The 21547-nt window shown below is 40.8% G+C and overlaps 1 protein-coding gene and 1 long non-coding RNA gene across 2 annotated transcripts; one reads left to right on the top strand and one right to left on the bottom strand.

Annotated features, from left to right (window-relative positions):
• Window positions 1-347: 347 nt before the first annotated feature.
• On the top strand, window positions 348-14024 carry LOC124270399. Its single transcript, XM_046705442.1, has 5 exons — window positions 348-753; window positions 2490-2572; window positions 2955-3042; window positions 11770-11888; window positions 12920-14024. The coding sequence occupies exons 1-5, from the start codon at window positions 348-350 to the stop codon at window positions 13100-13102; spliced, it is 879 nt and encodes a 292-aa protein (XP_046561398.1). The 3' UTR covers window positions 13103-14024.
• Window positions 14025-15717: 1693 nt separating this feature from the next.
• Window positions 15718-16601, bottom strand: LOC124270406. The gene is made up of 2 exons (XR_006896752.1): window positions 16209-16601; window positions 15718-15764 (listed from the first exon to the last, which is right to left on the bottom strand). It is a non-coding gene; the product is annotated as an uncharacterized LOC124270406 (long non-coding RNA).
• Between the last annotated feature and the right edge of the window lie 4946 nt (window positions 16602-21547).

Here is a 21547-nt window from a genome sequence, read left to right as displayed (position 1 = left end):
ATTCACAGCCCGACTTGTTTGGTGGCAATCAGAAGAAGCAAGGGCATTTCATGATGCAGTTGGGAAACTTGAAACAAGCAGCAACCAACAAGGTTCATCTCTGGAAACCATGGATGATCGTTCAGATTGTGGAGTTGGAACTGAAATAGAAGAAATCATTGAGGGACTGAACTTTGATTTTTCTGGAAAAACAGTTAATGCTTCTCCTCAGTCAGAGCGAAAATCAAGGCAGCCATCCAAAAGTGTGACCAGTTTCTTTCGAGGTACACCTGATTATGCTGTAGAGACCTCCAAGACAAAGGATTGTCCTATTGAATCTGAAAGTATTGACATACCTGGAGCAGGGAATGGTAGTCAGCCTTGTGAGGATGTTGCACATGCAAGGAAGCAAGAAGGTGGTCGATCGCTGGAGAAAGAAGAACCCAGGACTCACTATTGGCGTCACATGTAATAAGAAGTTGGCTTATAAAAGAAATCAGTCGACACCAGCGGAGAGCAAACCGAGATCTCCCCCAAGAGTTAAGCACCCACAGAGCGACCCGATGGTGACCAACGCTGGGACTGGGAAGGGGAAAAAGGTGGAAGGAAGTTCGGGGTTGGGTGCAAGTCTGCCTTGCCAAGTCCAATTGGAGCCTTGTCTCAACTCAAGCCGCAGTAGTGATACTTCGGGAGTGTTCCTGCTGGACAAGGGGCGGCTGTCCTCCACCGAGTTTAGCCCCAAGTCTCTGTATGATCACCAGGAGCAGGAGTTCAGTAAGTGCATTGACACTTTGTGAGGTGAGTGAATGAGTGAGTTTAGTTTTATGCCACTTTTAGCAATATTCCAGCAATGTCTGGCGGGGAGACACAGAAATGAGCTTCACACATTGTACCCATGTGGGAATCAAACCTGGGTCTTTGGCGAGCAGCATATAACCACCAGACTACCCCACTGCCCAGTGAGTGTTGGGGCTGGCTAAAATTATCGATAATCGGACATATATAATTCGATGTTAAAAATTACTCATGATTATTAATAGGAAACTTGTGTTATCGATAATATCTTACGTTCGCTTTTGTGATATAAAAAAAAAATGGACTGTCACAATATACAAAGTTAGGTCTTTATTCATGGACTATATATTAATTCTTTCAAACTTTTTTAGCATTATTACTCATAGTTACTTCTCTGATATTTATCGATAATTGATCAATAATTAGTAGGATTATCGATCTCTATGATCTATCAATAGCGAGTGATTGGGGTAGCCTAGTGGTTAAAGTGTTAAACTTGTCGCGCCGAGACCGGGTTCGATTCCCCACATGGGTACAATTTGTGAAGCCATTTCTGGTGTCCCCATGCGTGATATTGCTGGAATATTGCTAAAAGCAGTAAAACCATCATGATCAGTCAGTCTATCGATAGCCTGCCCTATTGAGTATTGTTTAAAGCCAGATCAGCAATTTTGCAGCTATTCTTCAAACTTGTTCTCCTTATGTAAGTGAGCACGCGAGATATGCATGTCTTAGTCACATACATGTCTATTTCTTCTCAGTAAGATAGTTTCCTGTATTAATTATGACTTCATATAATTTGTCTGGAGTTAGCACTCATCTAAATATGGATATAACTGGATAATACAGTTGTGTAAAAATAACTTAAATCTAGTTTGGAGTTGCTTGCATACAAATATGCATCAAAGTTTTCAATTTTCGAATACTTTTTATCCCCCCGGCATGTAATGCGGGGGTATATTGTCTACGCCTCGTCCGTCCGTCCGTAATCATTTTGTTTCCGGAGCATAACTCAAAAACCGTTCAATATTTTTCAACAAAAATTGGCAGATATGTGAGGCACATCCCAAAGTGGTGCCTTTTGCTATTTGCAAATTTTGGGCATTTTAATTTTTCCTGGTTTCCATGGAAATGTTTCAGACTTAGACTCAAAAAGGAGGGACTGGTTTCGTTTCCGGAGCACAACTCAAAAACCGATTAATATTTTTCAGCAATAATTGGTAGTTATATCAAACAGAACCTAAAGTGGTGCCTTTTGCTATTTGAAGGTTTTTGTCATTTTTATTTTTTTTGTTTCCATGGAAACGATTTGGACTTAGTCTCAAAAGGAAGGGGTGGGTTTCATTTCCGGATCACAACTCGAAAACCGTTCAATATCTTTCTCCAAGACTTGACAGATATCTCAAACAGATCTTGAAGTATTGCCTTTTGCTATTTGCAGATTTTTGGCATTTTTATTTTTCATGATTTCCTTAGTCCAAAAAAATCAAGTTGGACTTTAAGTAACTGTCAGTTGATTTGTTCTTTCAAATTTATGGGGGCCGGGGGATATGTCATCTTCTCATGACTCTTGTTGAAAAATTATAATTGTTACGGGTACCTGAAAAAATGCAAGTAATGTGGATTATAGTATACTGCGTGAGTGTTCAGGGTACACTGCTGTAACTATGGTGACCATGGTGCATGTGTAACTATGGTAACCTCTTGTGCTGCAGGTGCCCTTGGCAAGGCATCCCACTCTGATCTGTCTGGTCAAGAACATCAGGACATGATGGCCATGGTGGACATTCCTGATCAGGTAACACACAGAAAGGGCACACATATTTAGGGGCCTGTCATAGGTCTGTGTTAAAGTATGGAGTTTACGAGCGTGTTAACGCTAAATATGCTTTTTGGAATGGGGTACTACGCTCGATGCTTAGAATTTTTCCTGGCTGACTCTTGACCCCATGTCAGTCTTTCTGAGCCACATTAAATTTAATGAGGCCACATTGAGGTTTGCAACTTGAGTTATTTTATTGATCAATTTTTGAGGGTGCAAACAAGGAATAAATTTTAGCTCACCTGAACCAAAGATTTATGAAACCAAACTTCCACCCTAACAAAGGTCAGCCTTAAACATTGGGGAATGCAAGTTGTGTGTATATCATCATTCCTTATCTTGTTTCTATCTTTTCTAGGACATTCCTTTCACCCTTGATCCCGAACACGAGTCATTTGAAAACCAACTGCGGTCTGTGCAAAAGAATCTCAAGACTGAAAGTGATGGTAAGTTGGATTAGAGTTTCATGTAAAAGCAAGAGATGAACTTTGTGTTCTCAGGTTCCGAACTAAGATTTGCTATCTTATTAATTACAGGAAAACCAAACAAAATTACAGGATTCAAGTGTCTTGTGATTTAATAATAATAATAATAATAATAGTGAATTTATATAGCGCATTAATCCATGCACAATGCATGCTCTAACGCGCACATATATGTGGGTATTAAGAGTCATTCTAGAAAGGCACTATTAAATAAGTAAGTCTTTAGCTCGGATTGGAAGGAGGCAAGAGATGAAGACTGTCTGAGATTGACTGGGAGATCGTTCCATTCCTTTGGTGCACTGAAAGCAAAGGAACGTTGTCCATAGTTCACAGATTTGACAGATGGAACTTGCAACAGGAGCTTGTTTTCTGACCGCGGTGATCGAGCTGGTTTGTACTCTGTGATCAAATCACTGAATATTGTGGAGCATCTTCAGACAGGCATCGATACACATGACACAAGATCTTATAGCTGATTCTCTGTCGGATGGGCAGCCAGTGTAAGTCATGTAAGATGGGGGTGATATGGTGCGTACTTCCTGCAGCTGGAGACTATCCGAGCAGCTGTATTCTGGATGTGCTGTAGTTTGTTGGTAACAGACTTGGGTGCACCGGCAAGGAGGCTGTTACAGTAATCAATCCTAGATATTACCAGGGTGAGAATCAGGATGATAAGTGATTCTTTAGTGTCAGGTACTTTCTGATGTTGCTGATATTCCTCAGTTGGAAAAGAGCAAGCTTCGGGAGATGTGGCTGACATGTTGCTTCATGGACAGTTCTGAGTCCAAAACAACACCCAAGTTCTTCACAGAGCGAGTGACATCAATACTTGAGCTTCCGATCTGAACTACGGTGAGACCTGACTGGGTACATCTTGCAGATGGGCCTATTAGCATGCACTCCGTCTTGTGTAGTCATTAAGCTTGAGTTTATTGATGTTCATCCATTCTTTTATCTGTGTACAGCAGTTGGTAACATCGGCAGAGGCTGCTTCTGCTATGGATGCTATTGGTCGAAATATTTTAATGAGCTGCGTATCATCAAGCGTAGAGGTGTCTTGGCAGCTTGTGCTGGTCGATGACCTGACCCAATTCCTTGGTATAAAAGAGTGAATAATATCGGGCCCAATACTGAACCTTGAGGCACACGCAGTTTAGATGTACTGAATCTGAGAACTGTCCATCAATGTACACACACTGTGATCTCTGAGACAGATAGGAGCTAAACCAATTCAGTGCAGATCCTTGGACACCAAAATCGTCCTGAAGTCGCTGCAGCAGTCTTTGGTGGTCGATGGTGTCGAAAGCCGCGCTCAAGTCCAAGAGAACGAGCAGAGCAACATTCCCCGAGTCGATGGCACATCTCAGGTCATTGACGACTTTCAGGAGAGCTGTCTCGGTGCTATGTCGAGGGCGATACGCTGATTGAAGTGGATCATACAAGTTGTGCAGGGTCAAGTGCTGTGACAGACGTTTTGTAGATAAACTTGTTACTGGACCTCTCCTGTTGAAATCAGTTCTGAGCGAATGGGTTTACTTTTAAGCCGCTTTTAGCAATATTGCAGCAATATTACGCCAAGGGACACCAGAGATGGGCATCACACACTGTACCCATGTGGGGAATCGAACCCAGGTCTTTAGTGCAACGAGCGAACACTTTAACCACCAGGCTACCCCACTGCCCTGAAACTGTAAAGAAAAAGTTCAGTAAACTGGACACGCTGGCAACAAACTGACAGATATGACAAATGATGGATGTAACACAGTGTCTTTTTGGTACCGATTCCTTGCTGTAAGTTTAAATGTAATTAACTAGTGTTGGGAATCGGAAACCAAATCCACTATCGATTATCGGAGGATTGTGGTGAACGATTATCGATTATAATTGAAATATATACATTTTTAGTGTAATCACCAATTTTAAGGTTTTGTCACATTTTTTCCTAAGTAATGTTTATTTTTCCTTATCCTGACTCATGCTAATTATGCTTGTCTCCTTCCTCTTGCGCATGATAGTGGAATACTTGAAAACCCTGGAAGTTCCCTTTTAAAAAAGTGGACGTAAAATCACTCACCCAAGAGTAGCTTCCCTTTCCTCCCTTTGGCGGCCAAATGGTCACATGATCGGCCATATTTGTCACTCTCTCCTTCTTCGCCCTTGAGGACGGTTGTGAGAGCACCTTGGTCCCTATACGGCACATATCCTTTTATATTTTTGGACCTAACATCAAAATTATTGCTGTATACGGTTTTTAGGATTATATTCTACATTATGTTTGGAAATTTGATTTAAATTGTCCGTTGTTACACATGTGTTTTCTTCATGTTTACATTTCATGAAAACTTGTATTCGGTGTAAGTACCGAGTGTCTGCGGCTGACCCTCATTTATTATGTCCTAATTGCACTGTTTCATGTTCTTTCAGCTCTTGCTACACGTGACCTGTGAAGATCCGGGGTAGAATAGGTCTTCAGCAACCCATGTGCTTGCCATAAAAAGGCGACTATCTTGTCGTAAGAGGCGACTAACGGGATCGGGTGGTCAGTTTCGCTGACTTGGTTGACACATGTCATCGGTTCCCAATTGTGCAGATCGATGCTCATGCTGTTGATCACTGGATTGTCTGGTCCAGACTCGATTATTTACAGACCGCCGCCATATAGCTGGAATATTGCTGAGTGTGGCGTAAAACTCAACTCACTCACTCACTCACTTGCTATACGTTTTGTGTAAATTTAACCTTTGTTGAATTTACTAATTACCTTTTTTCCATCCATAGACGTGCTAAGGACTGGGTACGTAGGTATTCACAAGTCATGTCTAAATGGAGTGATTGCGCTGATAACCGTGTGTTAACCACTGCTGCAGATATTCATAATTCTAGTGAATTGCTGAACGTTTCTCAGGAGCAGGTCGATGTACCAGGGGTGAATGCCGAAGGCAATAAGAGATCGTCTACTGAGCTGACCTCTTCGCAGATGAAGAAGACCAAATCTTCATCTTCGCAGAAGAAGAAGGCTACTACCATGAAGACTTCAGCATGGTCTAAGATCAGCTCTTCACAGAAGGCGAGGTCTTTCTCAGCCTAGATTGTTCCTCCTGAAGCAGATGTTTTGATGATCTACCCATCCTCATATCTGAAGTCACCATCGTCAGTAAGAAGAGCGAAGCCTGCTTCTACAGCTACATCGGCATTGGTGTCAGCAGACATTGACAGAAGACCTATCCAGCGGACGCCGGGTGCCAGAGATAGCATCAGCGTCAGCGGCTTCCGCGAGGGCAGCGAGCCTTAGATGGCGTCTCTTCGGTATCAGATGCATCATCCTGCAGCAGTCTCTTCAGACAATGCAGAACTTCAACGGGACTGTTCATGCAGCAGTTTACAGACCAGATGATGTGCGATGATGGAATGTGGTAAACCGGCTCAGGAGAAGGCTGCTATGAAGACGCTACTACGTCTACTAGCCTGGCGTGAAGGCTCTACAGTCTCCCACCACATCTGGATGAAGGGGAAGCCTGCGTGAAGGCTCCGCGGACAACGACGATCTTCCCCATCTGAAGTAGGCGCCCACCCAGAGAGTGCTGCTAAGAAGTCTCAGCGGGGAAGGAATCAAAGCGTTCTGCCAACCCTACAGGCGTCGCCAGATATAAGTTGTCATCTCCATCCGGACTCTGGCGCCCATCAAGAGCCTGGCGGCGGAGGCATGCCTACAGAGGGAAGCTACGTTCAGGGAATCCACCTTTTCAGGAAGGATTCAAGATCGCATCGGGATGTACATACGCCTGCTCTTCATACAGATCATCCCATAGAGAGGGAGATTACATCTATCAGCCAACCGGTGAAGGCTTAGAAAGATATCTCAAGACTCCAGGAGGAATACGCGGTCATACCAGGACCCGTTCACCTGCGCAGCTATACATACAGATCTACATACAGAGACTCCGTCATTATGGATCTTCAGATAGGAAATGTCTAACTTCACTGTCTGAAGTTAGAGTCTGGAGAACTCTACTAGCGTCCAGCTGAACATAGCAGACCCTCCGATGACGAGTTCGACCTACAGCCGAGAGGAATAATGGCTATATAAGCTCTCTCGGATGAAGGCTGCACAAATGGTTTGCGTTCGCGATGATCTTTGCGTCAGCAGTTGAAAGCCTGGAGGATTCAACGAAGCGCCAGCTTAAGCGTTAGCAGTCCACGATGGAGCCTCCGCCTTCAGCGTCTCAGCAGGAAGAATTCTAACACAGAAGTAGATCCAGTCGTTCTCCAGGATTCTACAGACTGTGCAGATACGGATCTTCCACCTTTGACCTTCACCAACCTGCCGCAGGTACTCATGGGGAGGATTATAATCAGAGTTAGCATGTCCCGCCATTCAACAATAGCAGATTTCCCCTTCATCATACGGAGCCCTTCATGATACAGCAGGGTTTGAGGTTACAAGATCATCAGTGAATCCCGTAATAGATATTCAAGATAAGAAGATAACACAACTGGACACTACACCTAGATGTTGGCTATGTTGGATCAACACGTGGCTGGAGGAAGAGACGCACACCTGAAGTAACGATGTCAGATAACATCCGATGAAACACTGCAGATGAAATTTCATCACATAGGCTTACAAGATATCAAAGGGGCAGTTAACAGCATTGTCTCAGTTCCTCAGCGAGACATCAGTAATGGTCAACTTTACAGAACATCTGTATAAGATGATGACTGCAGTAAAGATTATAAATTTGAAAAATACAGTCACAACAGACAGGGAAAAGTCTGCTTACATCAATACTACGCGGCAAAGTTTTCGCGCTTCCACTCAGCCATCAAGACACGTGTTCACCCGTGTAACTCTGGCACAAGCCGAGTGTTGACGAAGAAATCAACGACTGCACATGATTCTACAGGATCATTTTCCTGCAACACCGGTGACGTCACAATCACGTGCCAGGAAGTCGTCTACAGTTTTAAACAACTCTTTTCAGCGTGGGAAAGGCTCCATTTACAGTCAAGCTAGCAGGGTGCAGCGTTTTTCGACTATCTTCACGGGTCATAGAGGACTTCCCCTGTCAGCAGATTTAATGTTGGTTATCTGGGGACTTGCAACGACAAGCGTGAGATGGTTTCTGCTCATGGCAGCCGATCGACTATAAATAGACTTCACATCGATAGCAGTCCCAGTACATCATAGATTTTTGCTGACCTAGAGACAACGTATTATGCATCATCGCTGCACAATGTTCGGATTCTGGTGACAACATCTTCATTACATATTACCGGAAGATTGATGAGACAAAAAAGCTTCAAGCCATGATTCCAAGAATCGATCATCTCTCCGTTTCCATGTCGGACATGGAAACGTTCTTAGATCCACGTACCTACAACGTAGGACATGATTGCAGTAGATGGCGTAATCTCCGAATCGGAGTTGGATCCAAAACATGATCTTCAATTGCTGGGAATATGGCTCATCACACCACAGAATGACACAGTCGTCCCAGAGGATCGTTGGGTCAAGATACAACATATGATATCTCAAGCAATGCTCTCTCCGTTGACACTACGTACTTGGCAAAGCATGCTTGGTCTACTCACCTCAGCTCAAGACATGACTCGCAGAGGGAGACTACAGCTGTGCCCACTACAAATATTTGTGAATGCCCATCTCGACAGTCTGGATCCACTGACAGCCTGAAAGCATACCTCCTATGTAGGACTCGTAAGTCGAATGTTTGCGGAGGAACCTTTTTGTCAGAGCCGGTTTGGAACACTCATCTCTACGTAGATGCATCGCTACAGGGATGGGGTGCCCACCTCGACAACGAAGTGGCAGCAGGGAAGTGGTCGAGTCAGGATCAGAGTCTGCACATCAACCTGTTGGAGATGAAAGCAGTGATCAACGCTTTACAGCACTGGTCCAGCGTACTAAAGAACGCAAGGCTCATGGTCCACATGGACAACTCCATAGTGGCATTCTACATCAACAAGGATCAACAAGATCAACAAGTCTGCTACAACTCAGCTTTCTCCTGTTCAGCATAGTCGACGACCTGAACATCTACATGGAGGCATGCCACATTCCGGGAGCAAAGAATGTCATAGCAGACGCCCTATCTCGTCCACTACAACCATCTCCGGCCAGTGGATGTTACACCTAGAAGTGTTCCGGTTCGTCATACAGACAATAGGATCTCCACTGGTAGACCTGTTGCAACAAAGTTTAACAAGCAATTACCAACATTCGTCTCTCCGATTCCAGATCCTCAGGCATGGGCCACAGACGCTTTAAGCATCTCATGTGAAGGACTAAACGCTTATGCGTTTCCTCCTCCAGCACTACTACCACAAGTAATACAGAAAATCAAGCAGACGACAACGCTGCAACTGATTCTGGTTGTGCCCTATTGGCCAGCGAGGGTATGGTTTCCCGTCCTCATACAAGAACTCGGAAGTCCAACCCTGAAACTACCAGAGTGGTTTGACCTGCTCGTCCATGCACACACCAAGCAAGCTCACGGGAATCTGGCATTGTTCCAGCTACACGCGTGGAACGTATCAAAGCTTGCCTGAAGACTAGAGGGTACTCTGCTAAAGCAGCGAAAGCAGTAACACCAGCTCTACGCAGATCAACTCGCAACTTGTACGACGACAAGTGGCAGATTTGAACAGTATGGAACGAGGAAAGGCTATAACAGTAAAAGCAACCGATCCTCAAGTGGCTGAATACCTGTGTCATCTGCGACAGACGAGACACTTAAAAGGTTCAACTCTCTCAACGTACTGGGCTGCTCTCAGTTGAATCATCACATCGTGACATTGTACATCTAGGACTGAGATGGGATTTCATTGCCCGGCCAGCCTGACGGACAAGTTTCACATCCCAGCACTCTCTACAGTCCTTGGGCCACAGGACACACAGGATCTATCCTTATGCCCTGTCAGGGCACTAAAAGTCTACCTACGAAGGACAAAATAAGGAGACAAAAATTCAAACGCCTATTCATCCCCTTATCCACTGAGACGCCCACGGAAGTCTCGCGGACAACGATATCGATCTGGATGAGAGCCGTTATACTAAGGGCCAATAAAGCAGCAGGACTTGAGCCTCCATGAGCCTCCAATCCACATGAAGTCAGAGCCCTGACGTCTACACTTGCTCTGCATGGAAACTGCTCGATTATAACTATAATGGAGGGCTGCTTTAGAGATCGAACACAGTGTTTACCAACCACTACCTCAGAGACATTGCCACCGAAGACATCCCAGGCATTCACCAGTTTGGGCCGCTTGTTGTAACACAACAACTAACGGTTCCACAAAGGCGCTGAGAAAATCTCACTCTTTTTATCCATGACTTGTGAAAACCAACGCTCTGGAGAGCAAATGGTTAAAGTCCATGCACACATCTAGGACAGACTAGCATGAGTCATAGACCCTGTACTTGTATAGGACATACTCGTACATGAAGAAGGGTTGCATCTCCATTTGATGCGCGCATCAAGAGATGGAGTTGCAATAGATAACTAATGGAATATTAGTATATTTAAAATCCACACGAAAATGTCAGGAGAAGTTTCAGAAGAAATCTGACAAGTTGTGGTCCCCCAAGACTCATCAGAGAGAAGTTGAAAGAATCTTCAACAGTGCCGTCATAAGTTCCCAAGGGGGGTAATACAGGACGTAAATCTACAACCAGTGAATCCAGAACGTGGCTTGACCCACCACCGTTTCCAACGGATTCTGCAAGCATAATTAGCATGAGTCAGGATAAGGAAAAATATGTAATTTTCTGACTGAAATTGATATTTTATACTTATCCTGACTCATGAGGTTAGCCCTCCCAACCTCCCCTCTTATGGCACTCTGGATTTCCCTGTAAATACGGGTGTCGGGCTTACATACGGAGAGAGTGACAAATATGGCCGATCATGTGACCATTTGGCCATAAAGGAAGGAAAGGGCGCTACTCTTGGGTGAGTGATTTTACGTCCACTATTTTAAAGGAACTTCCAGGGATTTCAAGTATTCCACTATCATTACGCAAGAGGAAGGAGACAAACATAATTAGCATGAGTCAGGATAAGTATAAAATATCAATTTTAGTCAGAAAATTACATTTTTTATAACTAATGCATACAATGAAATGCACGCATGCAAGAAAGACACTGGAATTGTGATTAAACAATAAAAGTGGTTAACATTTTACAATGTGCATAGCTTTACGCTGTTGAGTGCATGTTTGTTCGTGAATATTCGTCAAATTTGATGGTTAGTTTACTTCATTCAAGGGCGCTATACAAAAGCAACAAAATTCTGATTAATCGAAAATATGTATTTTTACAATCGATTATCTTTTTTAATCCTTCTTTTGACCGATTTTCGATTATTTTCGATTATTTCGATCATCGAAACATCACTATAATTAACAAAACTAAACTCAACATTGACAAATTTTATGGATAACAACTTCTCTATTACGAGAGTGCGATGTTTCGATACAGATTCTTGTACCGTTGTCAAGCAGGAAGTTTGACATTCCTTCTTGACAACGGTGCAAGAATCTGTATCAAAATGTCTCACTCTCGTAATAAAGAAGTTGTTATCCATAAAATTTGTCAGTTTTGTACTTCCCAGCTTCTAAAATGCCACTCAAAGTAGTTAAAACTAAACTCACTCACTCACTCTTTACAGTTTCCGAGTTTGGCGCCAAGCTTTATCTGATCAGAGAAAATGGTGAGACTGTGAAGAAGATGCTGGTGCCATTTCACTACGAGGACTGGGGAAAACTGGTGGACACAATTCGGCAAGCGGTACGTCTGTTAGGTTGCCTCGCAGTACACATTAACTTTCGAAACTGACTGACTGAGTTTGGTTTTACGCCGCTTTTAGCAATATTCCAGCAACATCACGGCGGGGAACACCAGAAATGGGCTTCACACATTGTACCCATGTGGAGATTCGAACCCGGGTCTTCGGCGTGACGAGCCAACGCTTTAACCATTAGGCTACCCCACCGCCCCCTTTCGAAACTGAGATGAAGACTGAGTATGAAGTCTTTTGGTAAAAACATTTGCTTCCACATCAAGGGTTTTCGCGCACACGCCGCGCACGCACGCACGCACGCACGCACGCACACAAACAAACGAGCCCACTCATGATCGAATGAATGAGCCCACGAACGAACAAGTTCAGGAACATCATTGCTGTATTTTTCTTCCCTAAATACAGGCATCCCTTGCCATAACATTGGTCTTGGGGTACATGTTTTCATAACATGGATAAAGGTGAAGTTGTATTGTCGGAGGTGAACAAACAAACTTTTGTAAATATAAATAGGAAACTTGCAATCAAACATCACTAGATATGATGATTCAATTGTCGTTCCTGTTGTGCTACCTGTTATTCAACTAAGCAGGAAATAGCAATCAGCTGTTTACTACTCCAACATACCAGTGATTCAGGTACAAAATGATCAGAAAATATAACTTCAAAGACTTTCTATTCCATTATCAGAGGGTTAGAATCCCCACATGGGTACAATGAGTGAAGCCCATTTCTGGTGTCCCCCGCCGTGATATTGCTGGAATATTGCTAAAAGCGGCGTAAAAATCAAACTCAGTCAGTCCATTATCAGAATAATTTATATTTTAAGCAGTTATTTATCCGAAGTATTATATAAGGGTATTGTTTTGGTATAATGCATTTTTACATACATATTTAATACACACAGATTAACCTGCGGTTTAACCGAAACCACGGTATCGTGAAGAGCGTTATTACGAGGGACGACTGTACTTCATTTCAAAATGATTAAATGCTTTGATTTTTTACGTGTCTGCAGGTGAAGGATGATCTGGGTTACGATCACTACACCCTGAAGGACAGCGACGGAAGCCCAGTGAACTACAACAGCACACCCTATAAACAAGACCGGAAGGTCATGGTGTGTTGCCTTGAGGCAGGGGAGACAACTGAGGGATGCTGGTGTGATCAACACGAATATCAACTTATACATTTTGCCTGATTACATCTGTCCATGAAAAGGCCACGACGCTCCACGGTCAGGCGCTCATGTCCTGTAAAGACCTGAACGTTGTAGTAACTGACCTGTTTGAAACTGGATAATGTTGCTTTGAAATAGTTTTTTTTTTTATTCAATGATAAACGTAAAAGTTTAGGTGTTGTTTTCAAAAATTGTGTTATACCTTGAACTGAGATTTATTTTGAAGTCTGGTTGATCAAATAGTGGGATAGGGTGAGTTGGGGTGGTGTGAGTATGTTTTGTTAACACGAATGAGATCATGAAATAATGTTCACACGAATGAAGTTACGAGGTACATAAACCCCCTCATGGCTCTGACACATGACCAATGATGTCCCATCATTTTACGTGGCCAACTTGGGTTGTTCCCAATGAATCCATGCTGTATGACTTGACAATCTGTCTCTGTGAGTGTGTGTGTCTATCTGTCACTGGCTCTACAACAATCCCCTCTCTGGTTAAACTATCAGATGGAAGCAAGAGTGACCCTGTTGTCTTAGCAACCATAATTATCTGTGTAGAGTTGCTTCCCTTTGAGTTTGATGTTACTGAGATGCTGTTTAAAGCAGTTTTAAACCAAATATTGATACATCAGTACTCATGAATATTTACCATTTTCTGTGTTATACCAAATATATATACATCAGTACTTGAGAATTTTTACTAATTTCTGTTGAAACCAAATATATATGCATCAGTACTCAAGAATATTTACTAATTTCTGTTGAAACGAAATATTTTATCAGTACTCAAGAATATTTACCATTTTCTGCTGAATCAGATTCTTTTGCAAAACAGTGGTGAAAATTAAATGAATGGATCACCTTAAAATGGCGGTGACACCAGGTGTTCACAGAAAGGGTAAGGATGCCCTGCTCCTCTCACAAACAAAAGAATTCTTAAATCCAGGAAGTGTATCCAGTGTCCGGAATTTCTACTTAACCGATTCCAGTTATCATGATTCAGATGCTGAAATGTAATGATGGACGCGGCTGGATTTGCTTCCCTTTTTATCTGAGCATATGGTTGCCTACTTAACACAAGTTGACAGTGTTCTTGCATAGTAGGCCCTTCTAGCCACAGGCTGTGATGTTTTTGAGATATTTTTCTCCAGAAGGGCTCACTTTATATATGCAAGATCAGTTTGTAATTTGTATAGTTAGAGACCTTCCAACTTGAAAGTGGTAACATGGGGATTACACATTCTCAGTAAAGTAGATTCTAGTAAATTTCACATTAAGTCCTATCTGGGATTCGAACCCACACTCTCAGAATTTGTCACCTAATGGCCAGTGCACAAAGTCACTTACCAAGCAGCCACCATGACTGCCACAAGAAAGAATCAGTACTGAGAAAGTGTAATCCCATATTCTGAAGGCATTGTGAATTCACAGCTATTGTTCACGAGAGTGATGCCAGTATACTTAGAGTACCAGATGACAGATGTCCATATGTTAGTCTGCTGAAGTTACATTTCAACCCTGTTAGCTCCAATAAGGTGTAATCGTTGTTTACCTCAGCAATATTCCAGCTATATGGCGCCAGTCTGTAAATAATCAAGTCAGGACCAGACAATCCAGTGATCGACAGCATGAGCATCGATCAGTTGGGATATGATGACATGTGTCAACCAAGTCAGTGAAACTGACCACCCGATTCCGTTAGTCGCCTATTAAATCCAGATTTTCTATTTTAGAACCTTGCGTTATGAATGTTTAAAATTTAAGAATAACCCATATTCCCAATGAATTTTACCGATTTATTTTCTATATGCAGTTATATTTCCAAAATTAAAAAGAACATGCTGATTAAGGAGTTTTCCCTAGCTGTATCAATCCACTCTTGACTTATATTGTGACTGACACAGGTTATATAAACTTAATACTTTGAGAAAAAAACTTCTTTTACACATTTATAAATTTTTAAACTGAGTTATTAAATCAGATTGTACAGTATGAATAAACCGGTATACCAGCATGTTTTTAATTTCCTGTCTGCCAACGCAGTATTTATAGAGGTATGGCAACTGTAAGGAATTTCTTGTACATATCTGTTCTTGTGAAGTTCTCCTCTTAGATGATACTGTCGTATCATTGGTGATGTTTAATGAGTAGTTTTTTTGCTTGAAAAAAGATCTCATTAAGATTTTTATTAATGGCGAAATATTTAAAGTTATCTAATAACTTCTGATTTGTATCTGTTGTTGTTTATAACATTATGTGACACTACAAATTTGCATAATCTACTGCTAGTGCTTTCATGAGTGGTAATTTTTGGTAATTCGATTAAATCTATACAAAATTGCTTGGATAAGCGTGAACTAAAGTTCATCATAAATTATTTATGTATAACAACCATGATTTACTATTAGTTAACCTGTAATTACTAAAACTGGATACCACTGCCAGTCGTGTTCATCACATGGTACATTGTCTATCTTTTTGACTGTTCTATTGATATCTTTAAAAGTGTTCTAGTGATATCTCTGAGGCAGTGGTTTATTAACATCTTTGTGATTCTGTTCTGTTTGTACCTGTGAGACAGGTTTATTAATAACTTTGTAAAGCTGTTCTTTAACTATCTCTGAGACATCTTTATTTATATCTTTGAAACACTGTTCTATACATATCTTTGAGACACTGTTCTATACTACCCATCAAAAGTTTAGACTCACTTAAAACACTCACTATATATTATGTATATATCTATGGTTACATCGAAGATGAATTTCTCCCCTAACTTGGGGGAACCAACTGCAAACCTTATGCAGATGAATTGCATGAGGATCATGCATCAAATTGCTGAAAAGGATGTGCAAATATCGTGCATGTGAACAGCTGCGTTTTGGAGTAAAGTTTTGTTAAGAATTCACCAATTTTCACTGAGTTTCTTCATTTATTGAAGTCATGACAGTAATCTTTTCAATGTTACGAATTTGTTTCACAATACATCAGTTCATGTGTAAACAGTACCTCTAAACAGTATGGAATATTTTACAAAATCTAGTTTAGAACAGTTGACTGAAGTAAGTGGCTACATTTAAACTAGTGAGTCTAAACCTTTGATGGGTAGTATATATCTTTGAGACTGTTCTTTTTATGTCTTTGAGACAGTGTTCTATAAAATATCTTTGAGACTCTGTGTTTTTTATGTCTTTGAGGCTGAGGGGTATCTTTGTAGCAGTGTTTTGTCAAGGCCTCTGCATGTATACAAACTCCCATTGAGGAAATTATGAAGGCATAACATCAAAATTCAGTCCAGATGGCCCTTTTTGACATTTTACAGAGCTGAAGTGTTACTACTTACTGCCAATGAGGACCCTAATTGAACTGCATCCAGCCCATCAGGACCCCCTTTTGATTATGCACAATCAGTCTGAGTTGTAATATCTTGTTGGATACAGTCTGTGGAGGTCAATCTGTTGGTCAGAACAAGTGTCTCTGTGTCTGTATTTACCTTGAAAAATAAAATTTGTTTCTAACATTTCCAGGCTTTGTTCTATTTAGTTTTAACTTTGTTCTGTTTTCTTTTGACTGCACCATGGTGTAGTGGGTAGAGTGTCTGCTGGGAGAGACAAAGGTTTGTTCCTGGGCCACAACATACCAGAGGAAATTAAAAGATGGCACTTGTTGTTCCCTTGCCTGGTGCTGGGTATTAAAGGAATCAAAGAAGGACTGTCAACTTGGAATCAGTATAATATGTCTGAGAGGAGCATGCATATTAAGATGTGGCATGGTTGAGTTGAGTTTTACTCTGCACTCAGCAATATTCCAGCTATATGGCGGTGGTCTGTAAATAATCGAGCTGGACCAGACAGTCCAGTGATCAACAGAATGAGCATCAGTTTGTGCAATTGGGAACCGATGACTTGTGTCAACCAAGTCAGAGAGCCTGACCATCCGATCCCGTTAGTCGCCTCTTACGACAAGTATGGGTTACTGAAGATGTGACTTGGTATACCAGTGGGTAGGCATATTTAAATACTAACTAACTAGTACAACAAGCCACACACGTACATACATGTCACCATATAAATGCAGTAATTTTGGAGGCAATTTAAACTCTTGACGGTTCCAGTTGCTCTGTGGAGTTTTAGAATTTGGGCTTTATGTGACTGCATTGAACGTTTTCGGACAACAATGATTATTTATACCTGAAGGAACAACTTTCTAGATCCGTGGGTCTGTAGTTCCCTTTCTATCTCCATAAGAGTATTGTAAAAATTGTTATTCACACAATTAGACGATTCAGCATTGCTGTCATTTTCAAGGTTCCTGATAAACAAAGCCTCATTTTTTTTCAGATGGCATCTAGTTTTCTATCATGACACCAAAACATTGTCATGGCTTGCTTGATCATTCGCTGCATATTTTTTAAAAGAAACACAGGACATCCAGTTATGTTTAACGTAAAAACCAGTAATCCCCATCCTGTGTCTGTCATGGACTAGACTGTTCTTCCCAGTAATCGTCATATTCTTCCAGGCTTAAACTTTGTTGTGATACTTGAAGGCCACAGGACAATGATACATGATGCAAAGAAATGAGCGAGTGATTCGTTAACGTCGAATGACCATAGTTATCAGCACCACAAAATATTTTGCCACGTTTGCCTCTCTGACCAGACTACAGTTTTTCGTGCTTTTTGTCAGTGAATGATGTTTAGTGAGTAAATTAATCATTGAGGGTCAGTTTATCGAGATAGTAAGTTGAATTGTGGTTTAGATACATTTCTTTGCCTTGGTTAATGGTAAGATATTGACACTATGAAAAATGGGTGCAGGCTAAAACGGAACCACAGCAAAACGGCACCTGGCGAAAACGGCACCATTTGGACATAACGGAACCTCGACTTGGCGAAAACGGCTACAAATCTTATAGCGAAAACGGCACCAACTAAAATCTTATGGGGAAAACTAGTTTGTTATAAGATAATCGGATTGCAGATAATAAATACATCTACTATTATGTCGGAACTATCAAAATTTAAGAACAAGGATGTATTTTTATATTCAAGGATACGATGTGAAAACTACTTTATACGGTAACGGCGCATTGAATAACTCAACTATTAGAGATATTCCGAACTCAGTACAACAGTTCATTTCTAAAAGTAACCGCTTACAGTAATTATCAAATCTACGTATATATTCAATGTAAGGCAAAAAAAAATTATGGTAACTAACTTATCACAATATTTTTCTACACTTTACAGTAACAAAAGTAGGGAAACTATATTTTTATATTTACTTTACACCACCCAATTTTACTCAATGTTCATGTGTCACAACTCCAGTGGCTGATGTCACAGATGTGGCATTTGAATTTTTTTGTCTTTTTCATAAGCAATAAATATACAATTTCAAAACTCCATGTTATATTGTAAAACTAGATATTTTAATATATATGTACATGAAATAAATATTATCTTTGGATTTTTTCTTTTCAAAATGATGTTACAAATTTCGTAACGACAGTGACACAATTTCAGGAAATGTCTAATAAAAATGGTAAAATATGAAAAATGAAACATCATTAAGCTTGCATAATATATGTTATGTATATTCAGAAAAATTATTATGTTATGTAAACCCCAAAAAGAAAAAAAATCCCCATAAAACCAAAACACTAACAAACAATGGGTTGTTGTTATTGAATCCAGGACAAAATCCACCTGGACAAAATCCACCCGGACAAAATCCACCCCAAAATTGCAACCTAGGACAAAATCCACCCGGACAAAATCCACCCCTAATAAATTCCACCCTAAGAAAAAAATAATAATGACATGTTTAGTCACAGAAATGAATTTTATTCATATCAGTCATTCATAATCGATAACAAAAAAAACCAAAATACATATGTAAGCTCATTTTTGCATATATAAATATGACAATTGCACATTTTCACATTTCACATTTATTAATCATTCATGCATCAATACATAGGCATGTAAGTTTTTCTACTTTGGTGGATAATGGAAGTGAACCAGCTGTTTTAAAAGTCATTATTGTAAACATCACGACCATATTAGTCGACCAGTGTGCTTTTCATTAAAGGATGGACAATCTTTAAGACGATTTTGGACAGATTGTCTGCAAGCCAGGATTGATATCATTTTCCATGTTCAGCGGCCATGTCAGTCATAACATGACAGGACAACACGATCTCAGCTGTGACGTTTCATATACTACATGCTGTCTGTTAAGGTGAGAAGCAACCACTATACTGGGTAAATAAACTATATCCATATTGTGAACGAACTACTAAAATATATGGATAGCTCTACACCTAAACGACAACGAGACGAAGTGTCAACATCGCCCGAACAGATTGACGTCGACTATAAACGCCAGTGTCAAGCGAACTCTGTATCGGATATATCAGACCCATCTTTTAATATGAGTGAATCCGAGACATCGAACACGTCTATGAATATGGATAATTTTGCAGAAAAACTTGTTCAGGCCTTTCAAAATGACAATGTATTGAAAGTGATAGGCTCAGTAGTAGCCGAGGCGCTGCGCCCTATGATTCGAGAAGAAATCGAACAATTGACAGCCAAAAATCTGGAACTGGAGGGAAAGATAGATGACCTAAACTGTAAACTTAAAGAGAGAGATACTGTTATTGAGACATTAACTGAGAGGTTAGACCGAAGCGAACAGTACTCTCGCAGAAATAATCTACGGTTTAGTGGTATCCCTGAGGCAGAGGGGGGAAAATACCGATAGGATTATAGTTTCACTGGCAAAATCAATTGGGGTTGACATGAGAGAATGTGACATTGACATCAGTCATAGGGTGCCCAGACGTCCCACCATCCCACAAGAAAGTCCACGCCCAGTGCTTGTGAGGTTCATAAGCAAGGCCACTAAGCGTCTGCTATTACAATCCCGGTCAAAACTGAAGAACGTAAGAGCACCGGGAAAACCAAGAGTCTTCATAAATGAAGATTTAACTAAATCACGGGCCACCATAGCTCGTGATGCACGTCAAATGGTTAATGACCGCAAGTTTGAATCTTCCTGGGTCACAGGAGGGGTCATCTTGATAAAGCTCAAAGATGGCAGGGTGAGAAATAAAGTTATATCCGCGGTAAGAAATGCAAAGAAGATGTACCTGAATAAAATTGATGAACAAATAAATAATGAACATGGTACAAAAACATGGTGGCGTTTAGTTAAGAATTATATAAAAAGTAAACACACCACTAATATTAATACTTTTCCTTCGATAATCCAAAACGATAAACTATATGATGATAGTGCTGATATAGCAAACATTATGAATGATTTCTTTGCAGATCAGGCAAGAGTAGCTGCTCCTAATAGGGATATTCCTGAAATTCGTTTAGAGGTAGATAACCCATTATGTGACTTAACACTCAGTCCGCAAGAAATCCATGATATTCTCTCCTCTGTTGATATCACTAAAGCAACAGGCCCAGATGGTATAGGCAATAAATTTCTGAAAATGAATGCTAGACAATTAGCAGTTCCCTTATCTGAAGTTTTAATCTATCATTAAAGAATACAGTGTTTCCTGATATCTGGAAGGAGGCATCAGTTGTTCCTATACATAAAAAAGGCAGTACAAATGAATGCTCTAACTATCGACCTGTCGCACTAACAAGTTGTGTAGCAAAGATTTTCGAAAAATGCATTTTTAAACATGTATTTAATTATTTTAGGGATAATGAAATGCTTACAAACTTACAATCCGGTTTCATGCCAGGCGATTCAACGGTTAATCAACTAACGTACCTGTATGACTTTATAGCGGGTGCATTAGATAGCGGTAAGGAAATTAGGGCTGTATTTTGTGACGTAAGTAAGGCTTTTGACAAGGTCTGGCATAAAGGTATTATACATAAGCTAAGACGTTATGGTATCGGGGGTAACTTGTTGAAATGGTTTGAGAGTTATCTAGACAATAGAGTTCAGCGAGTTGTTATTAATGGTTACGCGTCTGATCAAAGATCAATCCTAGCCGGGGTTCCCCAAGGCTCTGTGTTAGGACCATTATTGTTTATAGTTTATATCAACGACATCGTTGAAGGAATAAACAGCAATATCCGTCTCTTCGCAGATGACACATCACTTTATGCTATAATAAATGATCCTGATGAAACTGCTCTGTCTCTTAATAATGATCTACGTAAAATTTCTGATTGGGCTGACAAATGGCAAGTTACATTTAATCCTAATAAAACAGATTCTATACAATTCTCTCGTAAAGCTCAGCCCAGCCCAAAACGAAACTTAACAATGAAGGATGGTAATATTAATGACGTTAATAGCCATAAACATTTGGGACTTACTTTACAGCACGATTGTTCCTGGACTGATCATGTTAACTGTATCGCTAAAAAGGTTGCACCCATGGTAAACTGTCTTAGAGGTTTTAAATATCGTCTCTCACGTAG

Source organism: Haliotis rubra, unplaced genomic scaffold (genome assembly GCF_003918875.1).
Source record: "Haliotis rubra isolate DU_JTF1 unplaced genomic scaffold, ASM391887v1 Scf1513, whole genome shotgun sequence".
Classification (NCBI taxonomy): domain Eukaryota; kingdom Metazoa; phylum Mollusca; class Gastropoda; order Lepetellida; family Haliotidae; genus Haliotis; species Haliotis rubra.
This window is presented reverse-complemented; position numbering and strand designations above follow the sequence as displayed.